Source organism: Ambystoma mexicanum, chromosome 14 (assembly GCF_040938575.1).
Source record: "Ambystoma mexicanum isolate Mex_15411 chromosome 14, UKY_AmexF1_1, whole genome shotgun sequence".
Classification (NCBI taxonomy): domain Eukaryota; kingdom Metazoa; phylum Chordata; class Amphibia; order Caudata; family Ambystomatidae; genus Ambystoma; species Ambystoma mexicanum.
The window spans coordinates 182,039,661-182,062,590 of NC_090940.1; the positions used below are offsets into that span (position 1 = coordinate 182,039,661).

General features: G+C 44.4%; 1 protein-coding gene across 4 annotated transcripts in view; it reads left to right on the top strand.

The window, feature by feature from the left end:
* Positions 1-22,930, top strand: part of SMOC1 (SPARC related modular calcium binding 1) — a 445,428-nt gene that overhangs the window by 38,196 nt on the left and 384,302 nt on the right. For all 4 annotated transcript variants that reach the window (XM_069638879.1, XM_069638877.1, XM_069638878.1 and 1 more), the window contains exon 2: positions 17,843-18,014. In XM_069638879.1, the coding sequence (XP_069494980.1) occupies positions 17,843-18,014 (172 nt within the window). The remainder of the gene's footprint in view (positions 1-17,842; positions 18,015-22,930) is intronic.

The following is a 22,930-nucleotide window of genomic DNA, read 5'->3' on the forward strand; positions in this document are numbered from 1 at the left end:
TGACCCTACCCCCTGCCTGATAGCTACCTTCCTGGTGCTTAGCACCTTGTTGCTTGGTGGAAGGATGAGGTGATTGTTCACACCTCACCCTTCCCTTGCTTTTGTATGCTGGAGACTGCGTGTCTCTGTGTCCATGGGGGGGAGAGGAGCAGGCTTGGGGGTGGGGGCTGCCCCTCTCCCAGGCCTGCCACATGGTAACATCAGTTACCCTGCCTCGCCTTGGGCGGCCCTGCGGCATTGCCCAGAACTAGAGGCGAACTTCCAGCAATGGCTACTGGATAGTACTGTGATGTGTGCAACTTTGCTCAAATGGATTCATCTACTTCAAACTTTTAGTAGACAATAGAATTTGGCTTGATAAAGGAGGCATGCTGAAGAAAATGTGCTGATAAAATAAATATATGCCCTTCGGTGTACGTGGTGCAGGCCTACGCCGGCAAAACATCCTGGCTACACCACTGCTGAAATGTTTTTCAGAGCATCACTGACATGCATGGAATGGAGTAGTGATGAGGTGGAGGTCTTTTAGATATGCGGTAGGCATCGGGCGCACAGAAGATCTTTGCAACATATGCATGCTCTACTGACGCCCCTTCAGTGTACAAAGCATGCACATTGTAAACGCTTCATTCTCTGGATTTCCCCTTATTAAAGTGCCACTGTGCTTCTGCTCGTTTCATGGAAAGTGCTGGTTTGCTTGGTTCTTGCTTTATTGTTTGTCACTGGGACGAGCCCCAGTTACTTCTGTTTTTCTTTCAACGTATGGTTTGCTAATAAGTATGTGCTAGTCCATAATCGAGCTAAGAAGAAGGTGTTTGACTTTGATTTATAATGAACATTGCTCGTTGAGTTTATCTAACCTTTTAGTTGTATCCCCTGAGCTTCTAGACGGGGCTACAACCAAAACCGGGCTATGTCCCCGCCCAGAACCCTCCTAGTGACACCCCTGGGCCAGTCCGAGCCTGTCTACTACCACCTTTTCTTCTAGCTGCCATTTCAGTAAAATGCAAGGCAAATTCTGATCTTCCCTGGATCTCACACTGGCAGGGGCACTGTTCTTTGATTGGGCCCTTGGACCGAGTGCTGGTAACGTTATTACCATTTGCTGGTATGCTCGCGGATTTATCGCCAGGATACCAGCAAAGTCATCAGAAGAGAAATGTCTCTTCTTAAAAGTTGGTAACTCAGGAATGAGCCTTATTTCAAGGGGGAGCGTATCCTCCTGCGCTAAGTGACAAGTCTACGCCCCGGTGTGCCTCCCAGAGGTGCCGTGCCCAGGGTTCCTACCTGCACCTCGCTGTTGGTGCCCAACAGGCTGGCACACGTGTGGGGCTACTTGCGGCCAGTGCGCAGATGAGATGTGACCTCAGAGTTTGTGCAGAGCTGCCCCTTTTAGGTTGCCATCAAGACTGTCCTGCGTATGTTGTATTTAGACTGAACATATCATAGCTTGAATGCTATTCAGAGGAGTCCCAGGGTTATGTTTGATGCAATGCTTTCCTGCACCTCCTTCCAGTGTTTCAGCACAAGAGGAATTACAGCCAAACGATGATGCTCTCTGCCCCTATTTATATGGGCCAAGATATCCTCAACCAGACAGACTTTGCTGAATTTCCCTCCAATCTTTAAGCAATCTTACCATGGATATGATGATGTTGCAGCGCACTTGTTTTTAAAGATCTATCAGTAACCTCTTCATCATAATTGTAAACTATTTGAAAATGCTTCTTTAAGGCATGGAGTGTTACCAACCCATGGAAGGTCAATTTAACCCCCTCGCCTTATTAAAAAGGGCAATCTTTGTAGTTCATTATTGCTCAACTTTGGACATGCTAAGAACCTGTCAAACAGGCAAGATTAATACAATCTTGCAATGTTAAGGACATGTTCCTCACTTTGGCCTACTGAGACCTTATATCAACCTCACTGTCACCCTTGTCTTAGCAATGAGAGGCCCGTCCTCCTCCTGGCTACTACTGGTGGCGGCCCTCGTTTGCTTGCACCGATGAACCTCTCATGATGTAGTGCACTATGCGCTTATTATGAAATGTTGCCCTGGGGAGTGTGGGGTGCAGTGCTGGCCACCCCAGAAGATTTCTGTTGGCTTCGATGGAATCCTCCATGCCTACCACATGCATGTAACATGCAGAGTTTTCAAGGTGCCCAGCTTCTCTCCTGTGATTTTTAATCCTTACGCGGATCCATTGGGACGTGTGATGGCCGTCTGTGGTGTCTGCATCCCACAGTCTGGCAGTGACGCCAGCTGTTATCACAGGGTGCCGTGTGTGGATGGCAGCTGCCTCCTGGATAGATACCTCTTACTGAGTGCCCCTGTCAGCCGTCATGGAAAACCATTGGAAACAGCGGCTTTACCCTTTGCTTTGGGAAGGAATGCCTTTGTTATTTAGTCCTTAATGTCCATTTTGCTGTGGATGTTATAACTCGCATCTTTGTATTCTCTAGATCGTCCTTGAGGAGACGTTTCCACTACAAACCTAGTGCGCATGCCCACAGTATCAAAAAGAACCTGGCAACCAATGCCAGATTTCCATGCTCAAATGTAATTGGCCAGCCTAACTATAAAGAGAAGTGAAAAAGGGAATAACAGTTCACAGTGAATGATGTTGATTGGGGACCAAATTGCCAGTGTCACAATAAAGAGAACAGAGACCTGGACGCATATCATGATGGAGATCTCAAGACTAAGAGAAGTAAAAACTGTCATTGATGTTGCGTGGAGGCTGATGTGGTTTTGATTACCACTCATGTCTAGAGTAACTATGAGAAGCAATTTCTGCGGCATTTTCTGGATGTGGTTCAAGGTACCAGGCTTCATTTCATGTATGGCAGTGCAGTAAGAATCTACGGTAATGAAGGTAATTTTGTTACTGCCACATTACCGCACAGCCAAACTATATTTTTTGTGGTAAGGTGGAGACTGGAGGTAAGTCTGCCACCTTACTGCTGAAGAATTGGCAAATATGCAATATTACCACCAGCGCAACTACCACTGGTGTTAATTCTGCCGGCATCCCCATGGAGTCAAAAATGGGGACTTATACTGCCTACGACCAATTGAATTAAATCCAACGGACCAAGTGGCAGTGACAGTACTTCCGTTTGGTGGTATTTCAGCAGATTTACCACCGAACTACAGCCAAACTTGTAAAGAAGCCCAAAGTCATTTCTATTGCCTGCTAATAGGCGTGATTCCAAATGCAGATCAAGAGTAAAGAATACAGGAGGAAGTTATTTGTGTTGCATGCTGGTAGAGGTTGGCAGGTTCAAGCCAAAGAGAAATTAAGACAGTCATGCGTGCTAGATACTGGCATAGCAAGTTCAAAACGATCAGCCTTCAAACCAAGGAGAGATGAATGAGACAAAACAAGTGTATAATTCACACTGATAATTATGGGTCAAAGGAGCAGCCTGAAATTGAGAAAGAATTGTCAGCATGGACAAATAATTTATGTACAAAGAAAACACACCTTTTTTTAACCAACAATTTTGTGTGATGATCTTTATAACAAAGAAGAATTTACTGCACCAGCTAATTCCTTTGAGGCTCTGGTAATATTGCATGCAGATAGGTGGTGTTCAGGGGATAATGCTGGACCACCCAAAGAACATTTGGGTTCGTAAACAGACACATTTGAGCTCCCAAACCAAAACAATGAAGGATCCAAGAATCTTAATTTGCCTGCCTCCTGCCTAGTTACAACCCAGAGCTTGATATGATGCCCCATCATTAATCAGAATAAGCACAGGAATTCCCTTAAAGTCCCTTGACCCACCTTCATCCATGCTGGAATCAGAATAATAAACAGGTGTAATTTCAAGGGCAAGGTTAGAAGTCCACAAGGAGGGTACTTATGTTATAACATAGGTACAGGACCCATCATTTAAACAATAGCAGCCACCAGAAAGGTACCCAGGCGCAGTATAGATGCAGGACACAGACCAGTAGCCATGTGCAAGAGATGCACATACCCCATCATGGATGCATCATGAGGAAGGTACATATACCAGAATATATTTATTGAGTTATTAGTTATGATGTAAGTACATGTGGGTACAGGAAACATTGGGGGCCATGAAAAATGTATACAGGTCTAAAGAGAAGCTAATTTTGTTTTATGCTCTAACATCTTGCTCATTAGGGCTGCCTTGATAAAACATACATTTTTAGATTCTACACACCAAGGTGAACCTTTTGAGATCCGGAAGTATTGAATTCTGTTTCAAGATTCTGATAGAGCTTTCATTTGTCTACAACAAATACACAGCTCATATAAACCAAGCTTAATTTGTTTTTTGCACTTTTAATGCATTATTTTGTTCATGTAAATGCATTCACACTAGAAGCAGTTCCCCACAAGAGGGCAGAGATGACAGAGCACACAAGTATTCCCTCTCTATGTCACCACTTCTTCAAAATAAAATGTCTTGGTTGTGACATTTAACCTTAACCTATTCAAAGCAGCTGGCTAATTCTGTGCATCTGAATGATTGTGTCCTCCTCTGCTGACCTCTCCTTACTAATGGATTCAGTCCATGCATTGATGTGAAGTAAAGCATGTGACATATCTTTGGAAGCAAGGTCTGGTGCCATGAGTGCATGCCTTAGGAAGATTTCTGGCGTTTACATGCTCTGAAAGCCACTGTTGAATACAATGTAGGAGAATCTTAGATAATTGTTTTGTATTGTATATTAATTGTCATTTGCATAGCCTCTTTTACCATTGGTATGGGTTTAATGCCCTCGGGTGCGGGCAAAGCTCGTGTATGGGAACTTTGGAAGAGGAGTTTAGAATACCTGTCTACATTTTAGCCAGTATGGAGGTAGGTAGAGGTGACCAAGTCCAAGCTAGCTACCCATGTCAAGTTGTTATATGGATTGGTGCTGAGGGGTAGTCATGAGGGTATGTGAGAGCAGGAGACTCATTATGCGTGCAGCTAGACTGAACATTTGTCATGGGAATAGCTGCAATCATATGTCAGGGTTGTTGTGTGATGTGTCTTAAGTAGTGAAGGGTAGTTGCGAGTGGGTGGCCATGCCTTCATCTATCTTCCATAAGCATGGAGTGTGATAAGTACCCATGTGCCCTGGCTGGTTTCTTGGTTTCATAGATGCAGCTGAAAGTGGCCCCACATTGCCTACATTCTGATATTCATCTAACACTACGCAATGGCTACACTCTAAATGTACATTCAATGCATTGGATACAGTGTGGTATTCACCTAGTTTCAATACATTGGTGACACCCTAATATTCACATGGAGTCAATACACTCTGATGCAGACCTAGATTCGATAGATTGGTTGCAACTAATGTTCACCTAGGTTCAATGCATGGCTACAATCTGGATGCAATTAAGTTGAATACAATGGCTTCACTCAGATATTTCCCTTAGATTCAACACATTGGCTACCCTCTAAATAATCACCTAATCTTAAACATTATCTGGCATGAATATAACCTGTAATTATGTTCTATCCAGTTCCAACTAGACATAAGGCCCTGAACTCTTCATGTATGCCTACACTTGAGAATAGAAACTTAAATTGCAATTTGGTTCAGTTCTTTTACTCCAGCTCTTTTGGGTTTCATGTCTTTATTTCTAAATGCAGACCTATCTTTTCAATGTACATCGCACACCCAAACCAAATTCAATAGCATTTTCATTCCTATGCTTGAGTTTGAAACAATATAGTTTGGATGAATTACTAACATGACAGAATAAATGAACACATTGCATATTTTCACATTGACTGGAATACACATTTTGTTGTAATGACATTGGGCTTCATGATAAGTTTGCCAATCTGGAAACAAGTGTGCTGGTAAGCTCACCGGCACCCTTGTTTCCGGACTGGCAAACTACGTGTTGTCTTACCCTGCCAGGCGCAGCGGCCATGGTAGGCAAACTCTTCACAGAAGCGATGGCACCATAAGCAACTCTATGGGAATGGGGACTTACATTTTACCGACGCCTGATTTCCCGGGCTGCCGGACTTGGAATCTCCCGGGAAGTCGTGTGCTGGGAAAATATTACGAGTCTGGTGGGACTCATAATGAGGCCCATTATCTTTATATATGCCATTCACATTGGAAAAGCATATGGAGAAGTCCAATTATAAACTTTTGATTAAATGGCTTGCAGCTTTCCCTGCAAAATAACTACTTTAATGTTTGGCCTGCCTTTGCAGATATTGCAGGGTTCTTTCTTGGAACACTTTTAACCTTACAGTTGTCACTGCTTAAAGCTGTATCCCCAAATGAATAACAAACAACACCCTGTGCTTGATATTTTGGGCTCAGGATTTCACATATGGTAGGGATATGCTTTGATATGCCAAGAAAGCCTGTGCATTGCACAACACATATTGAAGATGGCATTGATGGAAATACACATTTTCTGTGAGTTGCACAATCGCTGAAAGAAAATATGCCACGATACATTTGTTCTATGAAGTCTGGCTTTGAAATAAATTACTTCTACAAAAATGTTCCAACATTTTGGTACACACCATAATCTGATAGGTGTCCCTTTTTAACGCGACAGCATGAAAAAGGCCAAAATTCCTAATAAGGGGCAAATTTGGTAAATCTCTTTCTTTCACCAGAATGTCCTTTTCTCATTTTCTTTATTCCAGGCATTACCTTTATTATCTATAAATAAGCACTAATCCACAAAGGCCATCTGAAAGGGCACATCTGATATGCTTCCATTCAGATGGCGTTTTTCACTCCTTTGCGCAAATCAGGGGGTGTTTCTGTGCATTTAAAAGCACATCTCAAATGTACAAACAAGATGCACATTTAAATGTGCAGAAATTGTAGGCAACCCTATGAGCCTGCTTTGAAAAGACGCACATGGGGTGCCACTGCATGGCAGTCTTTCCTGACCCGATCATGCAATTTATTTTTAACAGTGTGACAGCAGAGGTATGAACTGCTGCTGTCTCACTTGTATTTCTGTTCCACAAATGGGATAGAAATGCATTTTTGTGGGTTGCATTTTACAGTGACAGGCCCCTTAAGGGCCCGCCATGGTTAAATGCATTGGGAGCTGTTAGGACACTACCTACCTATAGGCTGCCCCCGAGGGGTTCCCCTGGTCATGCCCGACCCTGGAGGCTCTATTCCTGCTATCGCTGGTGGGGTCCGCGGGTCCATGGAGCGCCACCTCACGCAGGCACATTTTCGCCATGTCCCGGGCTCCGCACATGCGCAGCTTGACGGCAGCGTAAAGCTTGCGTTGCAAGCCTCGCTTTCGTGCCGGAGGCCCGTGCAAGGAGGCATTGCGTTCCTGGCCTCGTTCTCACTGGGACTTCCTTATAGTGCAGTCGGGTCAGGAACTAGTCGCGTCTCAACGCGACTTTGTTTCTGACCCACCGCTTCTCTCCTGTGATCTTCTGACCCGCTGTGTTGTTCCTGTTTTGTTTCCCTGCCCTGTTGGGGAGGGCTCCTGTTCCTCGCTTCCTTCATGCCTGGTTTGGGGGTTGGATCCCAGTCCTGTCTGCTCTTGCCTTGGGGTCCTGCCTCTTCTCCTTGTCCCTTCCTCCTTGCCTTGTGCCCCGTTCCCTGTCCGCTCCTGGTGCCTGGTTTCTCTTGCCTTGGGGTTTCCCATTCAGTTGTCCTTCCTCTGCCTGATCCTGTCTGCTTTTCGCCTCCGGCTTGGACAGTTGCTCAAGTGCGAAGACCAGCTTCATTCAATACCCTGCTACTACATGCGGACCTGACATCTACCAGCCCAGTTCAACGCTGGAACGGCCTTCCCTGTCAGGCGCCACATTAAGATCCAGGAAGTGCCTAAATTGTGGCGTCAGGAGTTGGTTCCCCTTCAGCCCTGTGCCATTAGGGCAGGAGTGGGGCTGACTTCTGGCGTCATCATTCTTCGTACCATCAATCAACCAGAGCGCTACCAACACAAATGTATTCAAGGCGATTGTCCAGCACATCATTTGTGCTACAGCTCAGCAGTGGAGTAACTTTGCTGAAAATGTTGGGGGGGGGGCAAGGATGGGATGGGGTGGAGGGAGGGCGGGTGGTGGCTCTTAGGGATTGTTTCGGCCAAATTGCTCGATAAAATTTGGTTGAATTGTAGATTTGACTGAATTCAGTCACCACCATTAGTTCGAAGCTGAAGATACCGAACATGAAGAGATGTGGCTGCGAGGGTGTCCCCTGATCCCCATGTTGGGTATTTTTGACTTTGCGGTTGCTGGGGTGTCCCCTACTTCCTCAGCATTGGTGGCAGGAGACCCAACACAAAAAAGAAGAAAAAAGGACACTGCAGCGTCAGATCCGACCCGCGTTAGATCGATGGATCTGACTCTGATGGGTACAGGAGAAGTGGCGGATGGAGAAAAGGTCAGTAGGTGGGTTTATAGGTGTACTGACAATTTGGGGGGACATGGTTTTGTTTTTTTGTACCAAGGCAAAAACATATTCACGGCGAAAATGACTATGGTCAATTTCGCCGTAATTATGTACCTCGGTCAAACAACCTAAATACCTGAGGGATAACACTAGACCACTACACCACACCACAAGAGTCCATTTCTGATGTTCTGTTATAACTTTTATAAGACTGATGGCCTATCTTTAAAATTCAATTGGGCCCCCACACATCTCCAGCCGGCCTGCCATGCACCCAGTGACACAACATAACATTCACAAACTTAATTCCAATAGAACATACAAACAATGCATTATTTATCATTTATTAAGGCACAAAAGTCAACACGCATATGCTTGCATACACTCTCACTCATACACAAATACACCCAGCACCTCCATTGACATACACTTTGTGCACACAACATTTATATGTACATATACAATAACACATGGAAACAGTGGCGCAACGTCCATTGAGCAGACCAGACTCTATCACCCGCTGATTCCTGAAATGTTGGGCTAAGTTGACTTGACCTAGCTGAACTATAAAGCCATGGTTGAAAGGAACAGATTCACTGGAATGTCAGCAATTCCCTTGATTTTTACTTTCATTCAAAGGCAGAAGCCATCGGTTAATGCAGTGCAGTGGGTGACCAAGTATACCTGGTATCCATTTTTAAATGCCATATATCTCCAAAATTGGGTTCTGCACAGCACCTTATATGTGTATGTGCTGACAGATTTTTTCCACAAGATTCTGACTGATTAATATTAAGGTATGTTTTCCTGTGTTCAAATGGCTCCAAGCAGTGGAGTACCAAACAGGAGAGGCGGGGGGGAGGGCAAGCTTCCCCCATGACTCTTTTAAGTGCCAGACCGGGACATTTGTCATTGGGACACATCTCCCGTTCCGCACATCAAAGAGGGCGCCCAAAGGCAAAGGTGTCCCGCTGGAAGGACAATGTGTGCTGAGCAATTCCTGCTCAGCACGCTCATTGTCCTGGCAGCAGGACACCTTACCCGTTCCGAATGGTAGAGGTGTCCCGCTGCCAGGACAATGTCCCAAGGAGCTCTGGGCAAGAGGGTCCTCCTGTTGCTCTCTATCAACAGAGCATTGCAATGTGAGCCATTAGGCACTGATGGGAGGGAGGGGGGTACTGTTAGCAGGAACTTTAGTCCCTTTAGAAATGTGAATGGGAGGGTTTGATCAGAAGTGAGAAGGGTGAATAATGTTGCATGCTTTATGAAATAATGACTATGGCTTTAAAACTCAAGGAGGATTTGTTAGGCTCACATTAATCTACATGATGCTATTGTGAATTTGCATGCAGAATGGGGAGAATACAACTAAAGCCATTGCTCAACATATTTCTATGACAATGTGTCTAGTGTATGGTTAGTTTACTATGAAAGGCTAGTTTATTATGTAATGTGGTTTGCTTCCAAGGCATTGCTATAAATAATTTTTTAAGCACATGAAATGTAAAGCAAAACCTTAATAAATATCTATATCAACTAAACCTGGAAAGATGTGCTTGGTCGCTTAAATTGTCCACATCCCAGTTTCACCATTTAACCAAGTGTATGATCCTGAGCAAATCATTTAATCACATTGTGCTTTATCTGCAGCTCTGCAAGTGACTCTGATTCACTTCAAAGCTTATGTTAATGTATCATGATATAATGGAAAAGCCTAATGACTATAGAGTTGCTCCACATATAACAAAAGTCCAATTTAGGTATTTTGCACCACAAAGTTATTTGTCACTTGGCTTATTTATGGCAAATTATTCTAAAGTCACTTACATGGTGCCTCGAAGTATCAAGGACTGATGATGCGCCTTGCAATGTCCTTTTCTGTGAAGTCACTTCTGTTGGTGCAATCCATATAATTATTAGGCCGTTTGCTTGTATTTTGCCTGAGAGGGCTTGGACAGAGCTCTAATAGATGTGTTTCCTGCATTTTTAATGAACCTGCAGTTTTATTCATGTTGTTGTGTGTTAAAATGCCATCTTCCACTAATGTTACCAAAAAAGTAGATTTGGGCAGGGGTGGGAGGCTTGGGGGTGCCAATGAGACCATTTGGAAGTCCACACACTGCATTTCGTTGCTCACACCCACCATTTCCCCCCACCCTTCCCCACTCTTACAATGCTGGATACTCCCCTGCTTAGTTTGATAAGTGAAGCAGTTTTTGGTGGCCTGTAACCTGAACCACAACACCCATTTACTAAATTGCACCAAACCGTCCGGAAAAAGTGTCTGCAAAACTCAAAATACGTTTTGCCAGTTTGGTGAAGATTTTTGGCAGCAGGGGGAAAGGTTATACAGGGTTCATAAAGCTGTGCTTTTAACACAAAATCCCATACGGTTCCTTCTGCGCACCTAGAGCAAAAACTGCTTAACAAAAGTTCACCATGTTTGGAAGGCATATAGCACTCCAATTCATTTCACAGAATGTGCAGAGTACGAAATTGTTTGGTCACAGGTTTTCTCAGCTTGACACTTTCCATTTTACTTGGGGAGGGTGCTCTTTCCGCCAACTTCATTTTGAAATTAGGACGGTGGTGCTTTAGTAGCATCTGAAAAGTGGCAAAACTAATATTAGAGGCGTTGCAGAGCTGTGGTTTACCACAGAGAATGCACCATTTGTTATTGTTAGTGTGTCTTCATACCTGGGGCCTCAATGTGTACTGTGAGCTCTGCTCACATTGTCCAAATGTGACACACGCGCTCACTAGGGTCAGCCTGCATCCCAGCCGCCCGGGCACGTCTCATGTTACACCGACCTAACCTCTTCGCACTCACGCACCTCCAGACAGAAACCAGCTAGCTGAGTGAGTTTCCTAGTTCCTGTCTGTGTGTCGCACGAACACAAAACCGGAAAGCGATTCTCTGCGCCACGGCCCCTGGAAGTGCTACTGTTAGCGTGGCAGCACAGCACTAGGCCATACAACACCCAGTTCAGCACCCTGGCTGCTGACTTTGAGGGTGAGGGACTGAGCCATGCAGGGCATCCCGGCCCTGAATGTGTTGCAGAGCGGCTGCCAGGCATCTCAGCATTATGTAATGAGACAGCGCAAACCTTGCTGGGCACCCCAGCCGGGCTCGCGCTTTCCAATTACATAATTGATGCTTGAGGCCCCCCCGCCCTCCCTCCAAAACTTGGGGCGGACAAACAGGCATGCCACAGAAGTTGGGGGGGGACAAAACCCCCTGTGCCCCCTATAATTACGCCCATGCAGCTCAGCTCTGTGGAAAATGCGTACGTCACCTTTGAGAATAAGGTGATCTGCTTATTTCCAAAAATGGGTTACCGAAAAATAGCATGTCCTCTGCTCTATTTTTAGATGCCCAATTTTTTAAGGATCTGGGCCAAAATCTACATGTTTTAAAAATTATAAAATGGTCATAATATGAGAGGTTAAGGAGACTGTGGGGGAGTGATGGGCTAGGTGTGGAGCCATAGGCAAGAAAGCAGAGGAAAGCAATGGTTTAGAGAGGGAAGCGGTGGGACAGACATCAGAGAGGGGGCAGAGGTACAGAAAGTAAAGGGCACGTGGGCTCAAGGTGGAGCAGTGGACCAAAAAGCAGAGAAGAAGAGGTGTGCCGGAAAGAGGCAGTGAGGCGCAGATATGAAGAAAGGATGAGGGAAGACTGCGACAGAATGGGCGAAAGCATGCAAGATGCAGAAGTAGTATGAAAGAATGAAGGACTGTACACAGCCGGAGGAATTGGGGAGCGTGAGCTGTGAGTTGGGAGTATGATTTGGACAGTGGCAGGGACTGGGGAGTGCACATTGTGACTTGGCAGTGTGACAGATCACGTGAGTATGTGTATGACTGAGAGTGAGATGTTCATGAATGCAAGTTGTGATGGGGAATTGGTGAGACGTGTGGGGGTGTTGGTGAGAGAGTTGTGTGGGTGTTTGGTGGAATATTTTCTGCATTACAACTGATAATGATCAATACCATTAATAAAATTAAATAGGAACGTACATTAAGCCAAAAACGTAGCCAAAGCAAAAACTGTTCTGCAAAGCCAGAGACATCTGTGACTCGTCCTATTAAATTGATATAAACAGTACAAATAATGACACCCTGGCTCTCTTGTAGCCTTGCACACTGTCTCTTTCCTGTAATGTGCTTATCTTACACCCTTCAGTCAATAAAAGACGTGTCGTAAAAATGCAGCAATAAATAAAGGTTGCAAAATGTGCCATTTCATGCTGCAAAATGTGCCATTTTATGCTGCAAAATGTGCCATTTCACGCTGCAAAATGTGCCATTTCACGCTGCAAAATGTGCCATTTTATGCTGCAATTGCCTGGAGGGTCTGATTAGAGATATACATCTAAATTAACAGCCTCAGAATTATCCTATTAGACAACACGATTATCTTGTGTATTTGTATTCTGCAGCTATAAAAAAAGTCATTTCAGATAATGTATTTTTACTAACACAACTATAATTCTAAATTAATCACAGAAGCAATCACGCATCATTAGGATTTACAATTATTTGCCTTACGATGAGGACAATAGAATTTGTTATACTGATAAAGGTAATGTTTAATTATTGATAAACAATCATAATTATATTTCCTAAAATACCAAGAGCTGCGTACTTCAAACCACCAGCAGGCCGAAGTGCTGCTTTCACAACCACAAAGCCAGGATTCGAAGGGTATGAAAAGAGCATTGCTGTGCACAGCTAGCATTGTGCGTTGCACATTGCTGAGGAAATGGTGGCCAAATTCTCCAAAACAAATTGAAGCCAGCGATAGCAAGCCCTTCACTTTGAATGAAAAACATTTTGCCAACTTCACAAACGGCATTTGAACGGGTGCATCATACATGTTCACAATCAAAGGCCCTGTTCTCCTTCTGTGCTGAATTTTCCAAAGCAGGTGGGTGAAAAGAGCCTTTTCTGTGCACTAGAAGGATCATCCCAAATGGGATGCATTTTTAATTGTTCAGGAAACGAAAGAGTTAATTTCCCATTGCCTCTTTGGAACAGGAGCAGAGGAATGAGCAATGCACAAGAGGGTCAATTTCAGATCCTTTCATGCATGTTCAGATCTAAATAAAATACATCCTCTCTGCTAAGTTTAGATGCCTGATTCGTTGGGGATTGGAGCCTATATGTGGTTTGTTCCCAAATGCATGCTAGCCAAACATGTTTAGTGGCTGAGTGATTTAAAAGTACACCATTTTGTTTTTATGGCAGTGACCCACATGTACCACTTGAATTGCCACTCCCCTCGTCTATACCTAAGTCTTTTCTCTCGGTGTTTTAATTGCAATTTAGATTTTGCAACGGAAATGCATGTTTAGGTTTTAAGGGAGCTTACCCATGTTTGGCTCAAATGTTTTGGTTTTGTGGACGCCAACCCCGTTGTGATAGATCCAGGCGATCCCCTTAATGGTGGCTGGCAAAGAAATGCTACCAAGTATCAAATCATTAGTGAAATCTCATAGCAGGTGGGTAACCCATCACAACGTGAAAGCAGTCCATCTAGGACCGTGTTGTGTGCAATTGTGGGCTCTCATGGCCGCTGCTTTCCTCCCTGAAGTTTAGTATCTCAAAGCAGAATGAATTGTGCATTTTGACGATTGTCCCTTTATTGGAGAGTGTTCACAATTCGGGCTGTTTCACTAAAGCAACAGCAGGTTTGGCAGCCCGTTGTCCCTTGCATTTACTACTCTGTAGAATGAGGCTCACACCCTTACACAGCCTCATTAGTATTTCTGAGGGTGGCACATTGTGCAGAGTCTCTTTGCACTGCACCTGTTTGGTATATCAGGCACAGGGCACATCATTTTGCCGAGACAAAGTGTAGGCTTTCAAAGTAGCATTTCGTATATCTGGCCTTTAGGTGTCGGTGGCATAAAACAATCGTTCAGTTAGTATATGGATGATCACAAATTCAAACCATGAACCATTTGTTTTATTTAATTATTTCCTTGCACAGTGTACAGTTGCTTTGCAAGATGATATTGCTATAGCAAACGTTGATAGAACAGTGTATGAAATTATTAGGGGTGAACTCGTGTTTATTTAATTAAGGATTTGAATCACTGTGCATTTGTATGAGCTACAGATTTGCCTCCACTTTATATTTAGCATTTAATTCAATTTTAAATTAAACGAAAGCAAAAGAAATAAGCATTACTTTGGGAAATGTGTCTGCCCACTCACCACTAAAGGCATCGCCTCATACCTTTGCTGCACTTTCCTCTTCTGCCTGGATGGAGCTCAACTGGGTTCCTGTGAAAGAACAATTCAAATTCAACAGCACCCCATGTGTTGTGTACAGAGTCCCCCCACCGCCCCCCATATGTCTCCTGGCCACAGGTGGACCTCAGATCTCGTCTAGTGAGACTCATGGTCCCCATCGCAAATTCAGCTGCAGCAAAGCACAAGGGAATAGCTATTCAAATCCCTGGACCCACAATGTTGGAATGCACTGGCTCTAAGCTAATTCCCTAATCTAGCAGAGTTCCAGAAAGCCTTAACACATTTATTTTTTCAAGGAAGCCTACCCTGACCAACCAGCCACCAAAAAGACAACCTATCCCCCCCCTCGCCCCGCCCCACCACCTGAAAAAGCAGACTGGGCCCCAACTATAAGACTCCCTGCAGACATTAACTTATTGCTACTTGCATCCTTTACGGTGGTGAGCACTCGCTCAGCGGGACATAAAATCCAGATTTGGTCGTGCTGACTCACGCAACCTGGGCTTGCAGCCCGGCAAAGTGATTTCATGGTGGCGCAAAGGCACAATACAAGAAGCGCAAATAAGGGGAAACACCAAAGAAGTCTTGACTGGCTATTAACTTAACACGGCTTCAGTTCATGTACCACGATACAAATATATTGTTCCTGACTACTAATCTTTTCTCTTCTGCCTGTGTTCCCAAAAACATTACATCGCTCTTATTTTCAACATTTTTGTAAAATAATGTTCTTGCTACAGTCATCCACCAGTTTGTGAGTTGCTTTGAAGCCCTTTTCACTGAAGCACCAGCAACGTTAGCAACGGTGCCGGTGCTTCAGTGTCCCCATTCCCGTGGAGTCCTATGGGACACCACGGAAATGGGGATTTATCGTTCCGCCACCGCCGCTGCCGCTTATGATATCCTGGTGGCACCGCGATGTGAGGCGGCTGAAACAGTGTTACGGGGTCGGTGGTAGCCCGCCGCCTACTGACGCTTCAGTGAAAACACTGCCGCTGGAGGCCTGAACTCCCGGCAGGTCAGGCCTAGTACTGGGCCCCTGCCGGCAGACTCATAGTTTGGTGATCCGCAAAGGGTGCCGTCACGTTGCTACCAGCCCCCTTATTTCAGGACCGCCAAACTTATAATGCAGCCCAATGCCTGGCATATATGGCATTACTGGAGCATTACAATCTGGGCTTGGTATACTGTATGATGACACGACAAACGCAAGTCTGTGGCTTACATATGGTGGCTCGACCAGGCATATGTGGCATGTAACAGCATTAGATGACATTACTGAGGTCTCTGAAGCTGCACTTGGCATATGATGGCAGCATCTTCACCTGTGAGGCATTACCATGCATAGGGGGACTATGCCAGGTCTATGAGGTATTATCTGGAATTACATTGCATAAGTGATTCATTTGAATCTGGATGTGAAATTGAATAGCGCCACGTGCAAACCCCAGGGCTGCATAACGTTATTGTTGCTTTTACATTGCTTTTATTTTGGCCTTCAAACCAGATCTGCAATCCATTTTATTATTTATACCGCCAACCTCGTAATGAGGCCAATTAATGTCTAGTATCCCGAGTAGACTCAACATATGTTAAGTTCCCCATCATACGTGCAGCTGCCGTCATCATATGCCAAGTGCAACTCCATATGCCTCAGTGAATTCCAGCTAATGCCAGCTATTGCCTCATTTGCCCAGTAGATTTACAGCATGGAAGGTACATCCCTATGGGGCAGCTGCCTCTACTCTCTGCCAAGTGTGGCCTCAAATGCTTCCGAAAACACTGCATGACGAGTAATGCCTCAAAGTCATTGAATAGTCCTGCAGGTAAGCGACATGCTGAATGCCCAAATGCTTGCATGTGCAGGCCCGGGCACCTGGCACAGTAAAATGGAATGTATGCGACCCCAAGAACCCTCACTGCAGTCAAATTCCATGACAAAGCCGAGTGCCGCCAGGCCGGCTGCCTCCCAGACGGAGCTGACTGTGCTGGTTCCCAAGTTGAGGTGTGTAGCACACTGAGCTGCACAGATAAAGAGAAGACCCAGGCTATTGAGCGAGCATTCTATCAGCTGCCCCAGCTAACACTGTGCTGCCACCTCCCCTGGCATCTATCTAAAGAAGGGTTTCCACGCCTTGTCCCTTCCTCAGACACTAGGATCCTTCTGCGGAGAGAGGGCAGCGACGGAGGTTGGAATTACAGAAAGTAAATAGGGTTCTCTGACCCATGTTTAATTTCTGTTTTACAATGCTTGTGGGCCAGAGAATCAGCTTTGCGGGCCCCATTGCGGCAGCCTATTGAACATGCCTAAAATAAAATCTAATGATAATGGTGTGGTAAATGAAATGATATTGTAAATGATATTGCATTTCCGCAAGAAGAAAATGGAATCGCTTTCTCTATGTCAGAATCTGCTACTGACTGCCTCCAAAGGGATTTCCCTCAGTTGCATTGTCTGTCCCCTCGTTATATCCCCGCATCATTATATCCCCCTCATTATATCCCCTCTCATTATATCCCCCCTCATTATATCCCCCCTCATTATATCCCCCATTGTAATCGAAAGTAGTGTCTGGAATTCTGCAAGTATTGATTCTCAAAAACAACAAATCAAACAAATAAAGTCAGTTTCAGAATAGGCAATCAATTGAATATTGACACACTTTGCAACTGGAACCTTGTTACATTATGCACTTATTAAATTGCTTATGTTATGTTGATTTTGAAGAGCCTGAGTTAAGAATCTTTGGGTATTAAAGCCGAAATATGATTCATAATATTTTAAAATCTTGTAGGCAAATGTATATCTTGTATTATAGAGATCCTGGACACGATGGCCGTAGACCACCTAGTTTTTGTCAAATTTTCTTCCAGGGGGTGTCAAATGAATATTACTAAATGTATACATAGACTAGAGTAAATGTTGCAGAAAGCAACATGCTATCAAAAGCCTATTTTTTATATTTTTGTAAAATAAATGTGTTTTGTTTCTGGAGGAGAGGTGATTCATTTTAATTAACCCTACACGCGAACACACGCAAGCGCGCACTCACACATTCAATCTGTATGCAGCTGTGAGTTTTGAATGCCAACCTTACTGTCATTATTTATATTTACATTTGCCAATAGTCATAAATTAAGGAATCTGTGTCTTTGCTAATATAATACATGTACTACTTTTTTCTCCAAATCTAGTTTTTAATAAGTGACCGTGAGCGTGACCAGCAGTGCAATCCACACTGCTCCAGATCCCAATTAAGGCCAGTTTGTGCATCCGATGGCAGGACGTACGAGTCTATATGTGACTACCAGCGGGCCAAGTGCCGGGATGCAAACCTCAGTATCATTCATCGAGGAAGGTGCAAAGGTACGTTTGATTCCATGATAATGAAATTGTTCCTTGAATGCTAAAAGAAAGAAGGGGATATTGAATTGACATAAAGTACCATTGCACAGTTAAACCTCTTTTATTTCCCCAAAAACCAATTAATTTATCAATTCAACAATTCTACTTCCAGTTCCCTTCTTCTACTGACTGCATCCTCCTCTTATACGTGCACCAATACTACACTAGATCAATAAATGACATGGCATCAGACCGGATCTACACCGGGACTTGCATATCTAGATGAGAGAGTGTGCGAGTGGGATGATGTACATAGTACGGACTGCAGCATGCCGCCCGCACCGTGGGAAGGAGGAGCGGTAGGATTATCTGCTAGAGAGATGAGTTATTAAACATTGAATTTAATTTCAACTCTTAAGAATTAATGTCGATTTGTTGCCATGTGTAGGGCCCCATGAACCAACCAGTCTGTTTCCCAGAGTGAGGCAAGGACATTTAAGAATAAAGAGAAGGAGTTCATCACTAGGTCCAAGCGATAGTCTTAGGGCGTATGCTTGGATTTTGTTGGTCTGATAATACGGGTGGATCCGTCTAGTGGTTTGTGTACAAGATAGCCGACATTGAGAAGGTTGTGAACGCTCACTTGAAGCTGAGTCCTTGACTAATTGGAGAGAGGGTGTGGCTAGCCATTTCTTTAAGGTTCGTCAAAATGAGAGGAACAGAAATGTGATCTTGTCTGAGCAGCTTTGTGAATACATTATACCGAATGTTTACGTGTTTTAGCATCAATAAGGAGCCAGTGTGTAAGGGCTTAGCTATTGACCAGGGATGCGATTGTGGTTACCAGTAAATGTGAATCTAGGATTTGTTGTGACACACTTTTCTGAAATGGGAAGGTATAGTTTGGGAAATGAATGAGCTTGCTGGAGAGATCTACATACATTTGGAAGTCACAAGGCTCATTCTTAGTGTTTTTCTTCAGAGTTTGATCAAATGCGTACCATTGAATTGCGGAATGTTAGTAGCTGCAATCGACATTTAAGGACAACACAGGTTGCATTGCAAGGTCTATGTTCACATGTTCATTCCTTGACATGTAGAAAACACATCTTCAACAAGCAATCATGGTGGTCAGCAGAAGCTGCTGGCCTGTATTTATTACCAAACAACAGTGCGAAGAAGAAAGTTCACCGCTGTGTTAGTCCACTTTGAAATTCACACGAGATGCAGGTTTTGATACTTTTTATTGGACTAAGTGAAAATACCATGCAGAGATGGAACAAAACATTAGCTGTTGAGTCCCACAGACTTCTTCGACAGATGGTGAAGAGTGAAACCAACAGTAAAAAGACACCTGAGGTGTTGCAAATTGTCAGCAGCTATGCATGCCTAACTTGGGTTTTACTGAGCTACTAGACTGTGGTCAAACCCCCATGTAAACTTAGCCAGGTTCCCCAACTAAAACCTAGCCCTCCATGGGAAACTAAGGAGGTAGTTACCATGGGTGATACCTGTACTGGATACACATCCCAGTAGACCCTTCCTTGAAAATCATTTGGATTATCACTGCCTTTTATGAAGAAATAAATGAACTGAGTCGCTAAATATGGATATGAAGAATATGAATTTAAGACTTGAATAATTGTATTGAAATGACTGAAACTAGGTTAGGAACAATGATTCAACTTGCTAATAGGCAGCAACACGAGAGCACATGGCTGGTCCTGGGGTAACCTTGAACCTTTTTTTGTATATTTGACACCCTGTGCCAAGGGATTCTTCCCGCCGATGTGCTTTGAAGAATTATATTAAGTGTTGAATGGATCATCTGAGCAACGAGACGGTAATATTAATGGAGTGAAGTGGTGCCCACCCTCAATCAATTTGTGATGGGGTAGCATTCCCATCCATAATATATTGAAATGCTGCAACCTAAGGAATTAGCAAAGCGATGGCCTGCAAGCCAGAACTAGTACTATAGCATGCTCTGACTAAGCACAGAAAGACCAAGGAGACATCTTCATTGATATTACACCAAGCACACTGTCTATTACACAGTGTAATTCCAACAATAAGTTGCATCCTTAACAACACTGTCCCCATCTACTTACCAAACTGTCTACCCAGCTCATTGGGACCCAACGACACACTGTAATGTCACCTATTGTGTCACTAGAATTGGATCTCTGTCAGAAACAGGAGCTTTGTATGCATACAACCCTAATGTGACGGATCCACATTAAAATAGCAAATTCCAAAAAGCTCGAGATTCAAATTTGCGAAGCCGACTTGCTCGCAATTTGAACCTCAAGTTTTTTTAATTCTGTTGTTTTTTCCCCTGCTTCGCATTTAAACCCTAAACCCATAATGCTGAACTAATTGAGCAGGGGACACCGCCACAACTCCCGCTCACCTAGTTTGGTGTTTTGGGCTTCTTCATTTTCTTTCATGCTGAATGCGAAGAAAAAGTGCATTCTACATTTTATATACGTAATTTTGGTGCAATACCAATGTGACAGCCTTCTGCACATCTTCTGCACAACTCAGGCGTGAACAAAATAGTCTCCCAATTTTAGTAACCAGGATCCGTGCCAAAGCACCACTTTCTCCCGACCACCCAGAAGGGATCCGGTTCTTATCCGGGCAAAGGCGTGAAATGTGATCACATTGAGGAAAGCTGTAGTTATGTTAAACATACTGAAAGAATAAACACATTTAAGGAAGGGGGCTATGAATGTAATGATAATAAGGAAAACCTAATAATAGGAAAGAAGGGGACATGGGGGCCCCCTTTTAGAAACACATTTATAAAAGTGACATTGAGTCTGTGGCAGAAATGGCACGCCTGCCACAGGACATTTATAGCCGCAAGACCGATGTGGGACTATTTCTTTAGGAGGAGTTTAATGAAACACCAAAAGGCCATATATGGGGGCGGGGTTGGAGGTCCGAGGACGGCGTAGTGGGAAATGAGAAAGTGTTAATCCAAAGACACAGGTGTAAAAGAGTAAGGACATGTACAAAAAGAAAACAGGACACGATTGAAATGAGTTAAAACAACTCATATATACTGCCGTGTTCACTACATTTCACATAAATGGAATGCTAGTTAATGAAAGCATCCCTGAACTTCCATTCATTTATGATGTTATCTGTGTGAATAACACGTGCTGGTGCCAAATTCAAGCTGAACTGGAAGTCAGCGAAGTAGAATTTCCCATTTTGAATTCCTATGATGACAGGTAAAGAAACACAAATGTGGTGTCCAGGATATGGTTTTGAACAAGAGTTGTCTGAACAGTATGCACATAACACCTAGGAGTTCACTAGAGGGACATCCGTCTCCTGGTGTCCAGGATACAGTCTTGATCAAGAGTTGGCTGCTGAGCATGTGAATAGCATCTAGGACTTTACTGGAGGGATAGCCCTTTCCTGGTGTCCAGGATACAGTCTTGATCAAGAGTTGGCTGCTGAGCATGTAAATAGCATCTAGGACTTTACTGGAGGGATAGCCCTCTTCTGGTGTCCAGGATACAGTCTTGATCAAGAGTTGGCTGCTGAGCATGTGAGTAGCATCTAGGACTTTACTGGAGGGATAGCCCTCTTCTGGTGTCCAGGATACAGTCTTGATCAAGAGTTGGCTGCTGAGCATGTGAGTAGCATCTAGGACTTTACTGGAGGGATAGCCCTCTTCTGGTGTCCAGGATACAGTCTTGATCACGAGTTGGCTGCACAGCATACGCATATCACCTAGGAGTTTATTGGAAGGACAGCCCTCTTCTGGTGTCCATGATACGGTCTTGATCAAGAGTTGGCTGCTGAGCATGCGCATAGCACCTAGGACTTTACTGGAGGGGTAGCCCTCTTCTGGTGTCCAGGATACAGTCTTGATCAAGAGTTGGCTGCTAAGCATGTGAATAGCATCTAGGACTTTACTGGAGGGATAGCCCTCTTCTGGTGTCCAGGATACAGTCTTGATCAAGAGTTGGCTGCTGAGCATGTGAGTAGCATCTAGGACTTTACTGGAGGGATAGCCCTCTTCTGGTGTCCAGGATACAGTCTTGATCAAGAGTTGGCTGCTGAGCATGTGAGTAGCATCTAGGACTTTACTGGAGGGATAGCCCTCTTCTGGTGTCCAGGATACAGTCTTGATCACGAGTTGGCTGCACAGCATACGCATAGCACCTAGGAGTTTATTGGAAGGACAGCCCTCTTCTGGTGTCCATGATACGGTCTTGATCAAGAGTTGGCTGCTGAGCATGCGCATAGCACCTAGGACTTTACTGGAGGGGTAGCCCTCTTCTGGTGTCCAGGATACAGTCTTGATCAAGAGTTGGCTGCTGAGCATGTGAATAGCATCTAGGACTTTACTGGAGGGATAGCCCTCTTCTGGTGTCCAGGATACAGTCTTGATCAAGAGTTGGCTGCTGAGCATGTGAGTAGCATCTAGGACTTTACTGGAGGGATAGCCCTCTTCTGGTGTCCAGGATACAGTCTTGATCAAGAGTTGGCTGCTGAGCATGTGAGTAGCATCTAGGACTTTACTGGAGGGATAGCCTTCTTCTGGTGTCCAGGATACAGTCTTGATCACGAGTTGGCTGCACAGCATACGCATAGCACCTAGGAGTTTATTGGAAGGACAGCCCTCTTCTGGTGTCCATGATACAGTCTTGATCAAGAGTTGGCTGCTGAGCATGCACATAACACCTAGGAGTTCACTAGAGGGATAGCCCTCTTCTGGTGTCTAGGATACGGTCTTGATCAAGAGTTGACAGCTCAGCATGTACATAGCACAGAGGAGTTCACTAGAGGGACAGCCGTCTTCTGGTATCCAGGATACGGTCTTGATCAAGAGTTGGCTGCTTAGTATGCACATAGCACTTAGGAGTTCACTAGAGGGACAGGCCTCCTCTGGTGGGCAGGATTTTATTTGCACT